Source organism: Macrotis lagotis, chromosome 2, assembly GCF_037893015.1.
Source record: "Macrotis lagotis isolate mMagLag1 chromosome 2, bilby.v1.9.chrom.fasta, whole genome shotgun sequence".
NCBI lineage: Eukaryota > Metazoa > Chordata > Mammalia > Peramelemorphia > Peramelidae > Macrotis > Macrotis lagotis.
This window is the reverse complement of record NC_133659.1, coordinates 320,143,547-320,154,030: the sequence shown is the minus strand read 5'-3', so window position 1 is coordinate 320,154,030 and position 10,484 is coordinate 320,143,547. Positions and strand designations below refer to the sequence as shown.

General features: G+C 37.9%; 1 protein-coding gene across 9 annotated transcripts in view; it reads right to left on the bottom strand.

Moving 5' to 3' along the window:
• The window catches only part of MYBPC1 (myosin binding protein C1), a 108,680-nt gene continuing 98,196 nt past the window's right edge, over positions 1 to 10,484 (bottom strand). For 4 of the 9 annotated variants that reach the window (XM_074226693.1, XM_074226698.1, XM_074226697.1 and 1 more), the window contains 6 exons: positions 9,693 to 9,852; positions 8,138 to 8,274; positions 6,274 to 6,460; positions 4,154 to 4,212; positions 2,033 to 2,066; positions 675 to 729 (listed from right to left, as the gene is read on the bottom strand). In XM_074226693.1, coding sequence (XP_074082794.1) covers positions 2,061 to 2,066; positions 4,154 to 4,212; positions 6,274 to 6,460; positions 8,138 to 8,274; positions 9,693 to 9,852 — 549 coding nt within the window. In that variant the 3' untranslated portion in view covers positions 675 to 729; positions 2,033 to 2,060. Of the gene's footprint in view, positions 730 to 2,032; positions 2,067 to 4,153; positions 4,213 to 6,273; positions 6,461 to 8,137; positions 8,275 to 9,692; positions 9,853 to 10,484 lie in introns of all 9 variants that reach the window. The other 5 variants (XM_074226692.1, XM_074226695.1, XM_074226699.1 and 2 more) reach the window with 2 other exon arrangements.

Below are 10,484 nucleotides of genomic sequence, written 5' to 3'. Positions count from 1 at the left end.
CACCACACAACAAGATGAGGGCAGATTTTTTTTTTTGCCAACATAAACACTTTGTTTTAAAAAGTATTATTATAAATTAACTGAACACATTTTGCCTTTTGTTGAGAATGAATTGATTTTCAAAATCAGGTCTTGGGAAATAGAACACTTTTAGTAAATTCAGTTGAAACCTGGCTAATGCAAAGGGCCACTGGTACTGTGACAGAAGGGTCCTAAATGAATGATTCTGGGAGCTGGGAAAAATCCATTTTCCATAGCCAGGTTTCCCATTCTCCTGCATTGTTTCTGACTTAATGCTGCACACTTAGAGCACTCTGCAGTCTGACAAACACAAATCACAGAGCATGCTTACTCCATGGCTTTCCTTTTCTTTTTCCTTTTTTTTTAAATAAGATACAATTATCACCAAACACAAAGCAAGGTTGAACATTACCAAATGCCTGACTTCCAATCTGGGTCTTTCCAAGAATACCCACTCTAAGCAATCCATGTGAAAATTTTATTTTCAACAGGAGGAAATAAATGACCACACTTGGGTTGCTATTGGAAGAACAATAACCAAAAAAACCCCATGTTTTCCCACTGGCAACCAGTTTTCACTACAGTAGCAGGGAAGTAGTGGGCAGCCTCAGTTTCCCTCAGGATTGCTTGATTCCAAGTCTCGCAAATATGAATCAATTATGTTTGGAGGTACACCTTGCAAAAGAAGTCTGCAGAAGGAAAGGCCACCTACAAAGGAGGAGAAGAGAGGAAATAGTTCAAAATATCGGAGACAGGCCTACTGTATTGTTGGGGGTAGGAGTGGGGAGGGGAACTAGCTGCCAGGAGAAGGAGGGACAGTCTTTCAGTTCCTACTGGGGAATCTTCTCCTTCAGAGCAAGCCTCCTAAACATTCTGGATGTTGAACAGTGTTCAGATTTGGTGATTTCGAAATATTAACTCCTTTTTTTAGCAAAGTTGTGAATATTCTATATGTGACTTCAGTGGATCAGCAAAACTGTGTAGTGAATTCACTTAGCCAGTGGATGAGGTCCAAGATCCACTTTCACTTTTTGGGGCGGGGGTGGTAGTGGTAGGGTGGGTGGGGAGCATGAAGGATGGAGGGCTCATCCATGATTTCATCATTGTAAGGAACTCCTGGAGAAACTCCCTCCACTAATGCAAGCTAATATCACCCCTTCAACTTGTAGTCTTAGAGAGGTGCTTGGGTAAATGAGTGGTCTTAACTTGCCCAAGGTCACACAGCTAAGTGACTGTCTGAGATCAGATAGGAACTCAGGTCTTCCTGATTCCCTTGCATTACTCACACACCTTCAATTACTAATTAAGAGGATAATATTCAGATCCAGCAAAATAGGGACAGGAACAATGCGACAACTTCTAAATAAAGCTTAAATAATATCTTTTTTTTTTTTCTAGGGGCCAGTGAAGGAAAGATGATAAATATTACATTGGGTGTGAACACCCACAGATCCTATGTACTTACCTTTGTTTCTAAGCTTTATTTTAAAAAAATAAATTCTTTCAGAAGAAACGTTTTGGAATAATCTACCAAAATCTTTTACGGAAAGGCTTCACTAATCTCTAACAAAAGTGCAGTTCAGACAAAAGCAGCATGCTGTTTGACATTCTTTGAAAACTTCCCCGATGCAAATATCAGAAAACCATTCTTTTCATAAAATGAAAAAAAAATCCAATCATGGCTCAGAAGAGATGCTGCCATTTGTTTATGGGTCCATTCCTTGATGCAGTTAGCCACAGGACGCTTGTCCCACTGTCTCCATCTACTTTTAAGGCCTCATGCTGTATCTAGTGACATAAACAGTTTTTTAGAATGCAGGGATTATTATGATGAGTGAGTACTAGAGGTTAATTCAAAGTTTCTGAAATACTCAGTTAAACTACTCAATTAGTGGTTAAGGACATACCATTTTCATTAGGTCACATAATGAAAATCATGCCATACTCCACAGGCTCTGTATGGCTTATGACAGTCATAAGCTTCATAGGGCGAAACCATATGAAAGCTTACCTGAGATACATTCAAAATCCTTACTGTGCTACAACTAAGAGAGAGAGAGAGAGAGAAGGTAGAGGCATTAATAAAGGGTTGACACCAAGGTGGATGACTTGTTGGATGAAATTATTTTCACAGTTATGGTAGATGAGATGATTTAATGAATCCTTAGTCATGTAAAAGATGTAGAAAATGAAAGCATATGGAAGATAAAAGGCAGGATCCAGTACCACTTCAAAGGGATCATTAATATGTGAAAGCTTTATTAATATGCAGGACCAAGGGAAGTTGACTCCTAGTCTTTTGCCTTAGCGGATGGTAGAGCCAATCAGATTGTGCAATGGATGTTTATGGTAACAGCTTCCAAACCATAAGCTTAAAAGAAAACTACAGCATATATATATGGTGTTTTTCAACAAAAGAAAAACACAGACATAGCATTATGATACATATATATATGCTGAAACTCAAAAAAAGGCAAAATTATCAAGTAAATCTAAGTTAGCCTGCTGTGCCCTATGGGACCATTATGCTCTTTGAGCTCATCATATAGTCTCACCTTTTAAATTGGAGGGTTCAAATGAAGAGAAGCCCTTAGCACATACCCTTAATGTAGAGGAAGGAGGGAAGGCAGTGTGTAGGACTGAGATGAATGTGCTTGGCTTGAAGGGATTGGAATGAATGGCTCTGATGTAATGACTAGAATGGGAATTCTTTTGTCTGGAATGTAACATGCTGGTTGATTGGTTTATTATCGTGACATAGACGTAGGAATTGGAGAGGATCATTGAATACAAATATTTTAGAGATGAGGAAACTGAGGCCCAGGGAGATGAAACAATTTGTACAGGGTCATACAGTTAGGAGGAAAAGATTTTGAACTCAGGGAAGATTTGAACTCAGAACTTGATCTACTGTACCATCTAGCTGCCTTTACTTACTATAATCCAGAAAATGTATTTCAATTTCCTCCTGTTTGGAAACTATGAATACAAATGTTGAATGTTCACAATCAATCAATCAGGAAACATTAAGGTCTCCCTTAGGTATTGTTCTAAGAGCTGGAGATATGCAAGGAGAATTGATTTTGACTTATGCCTGAGCTGAGAGTGACAAAACTTTTCTTCACTAATCTTACAGACCAAATTTTAAAAGATGCTTTTGGGTTGTCAAGAATTGAATGTAAAAATGTGTCTGTATATGCAGATATGAGTATATATACAGATAGATGTAAATCACTGTTTCATGTGGTCATGGAAGGTCTCTTAGCTGTCACTGAGCATAGCCCTGATCTTAGAGGTGAGGAGCCTGCATGAGGCCCAGTCAGATAGCGGATGTATTCATAAGATTCTTTTCCTTCAGCTACTCTACTTCATATATTTTGTCTCCCAAATGAAAACTGCTGTTTCTACTTATGCTAATATTTGAAAATATATTATCATGTATAAAACAAATCTAGTTTTATACATGTTACCCCCTTCATCCTGAAAGTGTCTTGGCTTCCATTTAAGGACATAAATCATCATACGAAAGGCTTGTCGAGTCCCTAAAGATTAAACCTATAGCCAAATGGTCCCAAACCCTTTTTTCTGAAATACAATTTGACCTAAATCATACCCTGGTCTTAAATCAGTGGTGACAACCTCAAAATAGAAACAGGGGCTCTTATAACATACATAAGGATCCCCATGGGTCTCATAGTGACTTTGTCTAAATGTGTTATCATCTATGTTTCCTTGTATTTTTATTTATTTTGTTAAATTTTTCTCAATTACATTTTAATCTGGTTCAGCTATACTCAGGACCTCATGTTTGATACCTCTGTTGGAAAGGATGGGAATCTCCTATATGAAGATGAAATTGGGTTGGTTCCTAAGCTGATAGCAGCCTTCATAATTGTAATTTTGTGGCATGTGATGCTATCAGACTTTCTACCTGATAACTTATCTCCTCTGTTAGTTTACTGTTCTTGAATAATTTGGCCTTCCTCACTCATGGCATAACCGATGTATGACATGAGTTCTAATGAGGACAGTCTAAAAGCAGAAAAGGCAAGCTTTACATGCAAAATGCATTTTCATGTAAAATAGGAATGGAATGGAAAGTAATATCCAGTGGGATATGAATTTTTTAAACCTGTTGCTGCCCCGCCAAGAAGAGTGGTTGTCCTGGGGTAATTAATCCTTGATATATCACTGCAGAATTAGAATAGTGGGACTGGTATTTATTTATTCTCAGTTGACATTCTTACCTTTTTAAATTTTAAACAGATTTAAACTGTTTCAGTCGGCAATTGCCTTCAGAAGAACCAACAAAGTTTTCCAAGCTATCAAAGTTCTTAGAACATTCTTATGAATTCACTGAGACACCATTTTCTAACGACAACATGCTTATTTAAAATTCAAATGGCATTCAAATGTCCCATGCTTAATCCCCCCCCAAATACATTTTCTCTAAACTGCTTTTATGATAGTATAATTTTGTACAATGAGCAGATTTCATTTACTTTGAAAACATGGCATGGAGGAATTATTTTTCAGAAGGTGCCTTGCAAATTTCTACATAAACATTGTTAATGCATTAAAAATGCTTGAACATCTTCATTAACAGCTGAAGTGATAGACGTCGAGATACAAGACGCAGTATTTTTAACATTGATTGTTTGGCTTGAAATAAGCCTTTGATTAACCCAAGAAAGCAGCAGGAAACATATTGAAATGACTGACACAGCTGTAAAACTTGTTAAAATGTAATATGATTACATCTGATTTGAAAGTCACCCATTCAGGAAAAAATAATTCCTGTTACACTTAACATAAGTAATCCTATTTAAGCAAAAACAAAACTAATTCACAGCAAAAAATTCTTAAAATAAGGCTCTAAGGATATTTTTAAAGGCATAAATTCAATTTTCTGCTATATTTATTCATTTGATTTTGTGAAGATCCTCTTACTAGATTTTTAGATTGAAAATTCAGTTTCATAATAGAAATCCCTTGAACATTTGTTCTTTGAATTTCAGAAACAGACATCTAAGGGAGCTTTTTCATGATTAAATAGGGTTTAAAAAATCCACCCTAGGAACATGGATGGGCATATAGATTTAGGGCTGCAAGGGACTTTAAAGGTCATCAAGTTCCCACTGTCACCCTCCCAACCCCCTTCATTTTTCTGACAAGAAAACTCAGAAGTAGACAAAGTGTCCAGGATCTCACAGCTAGTGAGTGTCAGAAGCAGGATTTGAACTCAGGTCTTCCTGACTCCAAGTCCAAGTCCCATTTCCTAGTTTAGATTCCATGTTATGGAAATGTAAGGAAAATTCATGACCTCAAGAGTTTAATGCAATGAGAGCAATAAAGGCTGCTTCGGAATCCTGCCAGATGTTCTAGTCATGGTCATCCTGTTGGCGGAAGGGGGTCAATGAAAACTCAAAACACACTCTGGTTTCCAGGAGATACATAGAGCATAAAGGTCATGACATATTATGCTATGTCTCAGGGTAAACAAAAATACTTATACTTACTCCAGTATTTTTTGTTCCCCCAACGAATACTTAGGATAATGTGGCCAAAGGGCCGTGTTGAAAGAGTCAACAAAGAATAACCATGATTTGGCAAATAATGCCAAGAAAATCTGCAGCCCATGGATCCTTAAGCATCCTCATGGCTTAAAATGCATTTCATAAAGAAATGTCTTTCAAAACAAATACAAATAAAGTGCATCAAAAGAAACACAAATTCTCTAGGATTGTTAAGTCAGCTTTTCAGATAATATCCCATATACATTTTTTGCATTCTTGAGCCTTTATTTACCTATGAATATAATATACATATATATAGTATCTTTCTCCTGATGTTAAAATGATTATTCTGTTCAAAAACTTTTTAAAAAATTTAATCTTTCTTCCTCAATCACCATTTCATTAGATAAATTCATTTCTCTGAGATTCTTTAGCTCTCGGACAAATCATTTTTCTAGGATGTTATCGTTGTTCTATTTATACTCACCCAACTGTTCACACCTTGTATTCCACTGATGTTCATCACTGTACCTTGGGCAGACAAGACTAACACACGATAATATAGACCCACTTTAAATGATCATGTTATCTTTACAGTAGAATGAAGGGAGATTTAAAAGCATTCCCCCATTTTAAAACAATATAAGCTTATTTTCTCTTGTCTTAACAGAGATGATTAAACAATCAAAGAGTCTGGTTTAGTCCAGCTCATTAAGAAGGAGTTTAGACATCATACCTTTCACCTCCAGTTTGCATTCAATCTCCACTGTCCCCAGGTCATTGACTGCTTTGCAGCAGTAGGTCCCTCCGTCATAGGGGCTGGGCTTACGGATCTCCAAAGTACAGACTCCTTGGTTACTGAACATCCTGTATCTTGGGTCATTCACAATGGTGACTTTGTTTTTCATCCAGGTTATTTTGGGCTGCAATTATGATAGGAGGGGAAAGAAGAAGGAGGGGAATGAATTATAAGCTGTATAGAAGAGAAGCATCAAAGTCAATAAAAATAAGTTGTATTGATGGTTTTTGGTCTTAATGTCACAGTCATTTCCTGTTGTTATTCCATCCCTGGCATTGAACCTTTCTTTTAAACTTTTGAGCAGGACCAATTAATAGCATGCACTACTCCACACCTGGAGTCTCCCATCTCTCTATAGAGAGGAGGGAGGTGTGTCCTTATCACCTTGGTGATAAGGCCATTGGTCATGACGAGTAAGCAATATTCGACTGGTTTTTATTTGCTGTGTTAAATAGAATTTCATTAGAAGACTTGGAGAAAGAGGAAAAAGAATGTATAGTAACAACAGCTGTTTTAATTAGGCTAAGTTTTCTATTTGTATAGAAATTGCTAATAAGTAGTCCTGGAGGAAAAAAAAAAGACAGATTTATTCAGAATTACTTTGCTAGAGAAAAGAGATGGCACCCTTTACAGATCTGTAGTCACCATATTAACTCCTTCATCATGTTTTGGAATCCTTTGCAGATACTTCCAGGAAAGCATCACTATTGACTACTTTTGCCTCTTCCCCCACCAAAGGTTTTTGTTTCACTTTAAGGCTTTCAAGATGTTTTAAACTTCACAACCAAGCTGAGAGATTGCTAAGTACAATGATTGCTCCCATTTTTCAGTTGGGGAAACCAAGGTCCAGGTGTGTTAAGTGTCTTGGATCTCAGTTCCTGACTCCAAGCCACTCTTTCCCACACACTTCACTCTCTCTCTCTCACAATGGAATTTCTGGAGGGACATTCTCTTTTCCCAACAGTCCCCTCCAGACCTCCTGGAAACTGGCTTTGGTCAGACTTCCCTGGAAGGGTTCTTCAGCCAAACAGCTTCACTCACTGTCTACAAAAGGATCACAAAGCTAGGAGGCAGCAGAGATGAGATCTGAATGGAGGATCCCAGATACCAAGGTAAATGTTTGCCCCCTTCACACTATCCTCCTGCCTGAAACTCGCCCCCCCCCCCCAAGTCTCCTGGCTTTCCTGATAGAAGCGAGTCTTGAAAGTTATAGAAATATTAGCATCTCCAAACTACTAATTACTTGTCCCCAGGGAAAAAAAGAAAATAGCATTGGAAAAGCTAACATATTATTTGTCTTACTAATAATGTCATGGCAAACATAAAGAACATATAGAGCTGGAAATTTGGAAAATGCCATTCATTAACTACAGGAGAAGCTAACTTTAGATGAACAACAGAGCAGCCTAATAATTCATGATTCATAATAGCCTCATAAAAGACTTGTAAAAGACCGGGCTAGAGGTGGGGGTGGGGGAATCCTCATTTTACAGATCAAGACACTGAAGTCCGGGAGGTGAGGCAACTTCAAAGGTCAGTTGGTCCCTCCAGCCTCATCCTACAGATGAGAATACATGTTTTGCTCAAGATGACATGGGTTGTAAGTGGCAGAGGTGGATTTGGACCTAGGGCCTCTTCATTCCAGAACCATTATTTTTCCTACTGTCCCACACAGAGTGGACTTTTACCATCCCATAGAGGTTTTTGTGAGACAAGGTTTTCCCAGCAGCTTTGTGCAGGGGCTTATGTGAGACCAAGGCATTCTTCAAGAGCACACAGCCCAGGGACTGTTTGATGGTACCTTTGGATTTCCTCTAACGCTGCAGTTCAGGGTCGCATTATAGCCGGCTATGGCATAAGTGTCCACCAGAGGCTGGGTAAACATTGGGGCTTCAGTGAAATCAAAGTCTTCATACACAGGGTTTTTGTAGACTTTTCCTAGGGGGGAAAACCACACAAAGGAAAAAAAAAATCTATGAAACAGCCTAAAGAAACAATCCACTGGGGCACACCTTCCACATGGCCTCAATGAAGGTTAACAAACATCGAGTGGTACGAATGCAGTCATTCCTTAGGTTTCCTATAGGTGTGCATACGTGTGAATGTTCTAAGCCCATATTCATCCACATGGATCCCTCTGCCAGTTCTGTGCCCTTCTCCCTCCCTTGCCTAATGAGGTATTCAATTAGAGACGCATTGAACAGGAAAACAGAAGTTGCTTTTCAAATTGGAATATGCTTTGGAGAAGTCACTTCTCATCCACTTTTTATGGCCTTCAAGGTCCTCATGTCTAAGGAAGAAGGATGTTGGGATCTGAAGACTCTAGATATGTTAAAAGGAACAGATTTAGAAATGTAAGGGATAGTAGTGGTTTGTGGACTAAGAAGGGAAAGGAAAATTAGAGGTCATCTAGATGAGGAAACTGAGATCAAGAGAGGTTGGTTTCCTGGTCCAAAATTGCACTGATAATATGTGGAAGAATCTGAATTCGAATCCAGGTCCAGTGCCCTCATTTTTCAGATAAGGAACTTCCCCAAATTCATACAGATAAGATGTCAGAATGTAATATAGCCTCTCTGAGGACAAAGCCAAATGTTTTTTTTTTTTCCTATAGAAAACTCTCCTATTCAATCAGGTAATTAAATAACAAGCATTTATTTTGTCCAGGCACCAGAAAGACAAAATCAAACATGACCTGCCTTCAAGGAGCTTACAGGCCAAATAAAGTCTGTCTGCAGAAATGAAAGAATTGTTGCCTAAATTCAGTCTACCACAGCCCCCCACCAAGCAAGTGAGGGTTTACTTCATCCAATGTCCAAGCATCTAAGCAGCTTGTGCTGATGCAACAAATTGCTTTTTTTCCCTTGGAATTTTTGTCTTGGCTTATGAATAGGATTGAATAACTAGAAACTGGAAAGGATTTAAAGGGTTATGGTTTAATGGAAGATGGTTGAGAAATAATATTGCTTTTAAAATTATCTTTAATATCTCTGAAAATTTACCCAATTCATGATCAGTTTTCCTTTTCCTTTTCCAGAATGATTTTTTTTTGGCAAGGCAATGGGGTTAAGTGACTTGCCCAAGGCCACACAGCTAGGTAATTATTTTTTATTTTATTTTATTTTATTTTTTTAGGTTTTTTCAAGGCAGTGGGGTTAAGTGATTTGCCCAAGGCCACACAGCTAAGTAATTATTAAGAGTCTGAGATCGGATTTGAACTCAGGTCCTCCTGACTCCAGGGCCATACTCTATCCACTGTGCCACCTAACTGCCCCTCCAGAGTGATTTCCCCCCAATGTGGCCCAACTCAGATATTTGAAACCAAGGTTAAAAAGGACCACAATTCTCCAACTCACCATCCTTGGCGATCACGGCGCTCTCTTTTGTCATTGTTGCATCCTCACTGAGACCACACATGTTTTCAGCAAATACTCGGAAGTAATATTCGTTGCCTATGACGAGTTCGGTGATGGTAGCACTAGTCCTGTGATAATGCTCAATGACAGTGAACCATTCCTGAAAAACAGAGCCCATAAAGAGTAGAGTAAAACTCAGTCCTTCAGGGCTCTTTAAAAAAAATGCTTTTATGGTACAATTCAGTCAAAAAGCACTGAGAGTGGGGTCCTATGGACTGAGACCAGGTACAATGCAACACAATTATAATAATAAAATTTTAAATATAGTGACAACAAAAATAGTATGTTGTGGTTTGCAAAGGTATAAAATGACATTTGATCCTCACAACTATTCAGTGGTCCTGGTAGCCTAGATGAAGCATTTCAGATGAGGAAACTGAGGCACAGAGGTCAAGTGTTCAAACAGTCAGCAAGGGTAAGAACCAGGATTGGATCCCTTACCAATAAACTATGCTCCTTTTAGGACTAACTTATCTATCTTTGGAAGTAAATTAAGGTTAAATCACTAAAGAAAAAATAGTCATCATTTAAAATAACAAATCAGTCTATAATATTAAAGAGCAGTAATAGTATTAAAGTAATAATGATTCTCAATCATTTAATCATTCAAAGAGTATTTAAGTTTATTATTATTATTAAGAATATATACATCTTGTCATTCACATTTAGTGGAAAAACACTGCATTGAGGAAAAGCTGCACATATGTTTAAACATCACTTTATCAAGCAAAA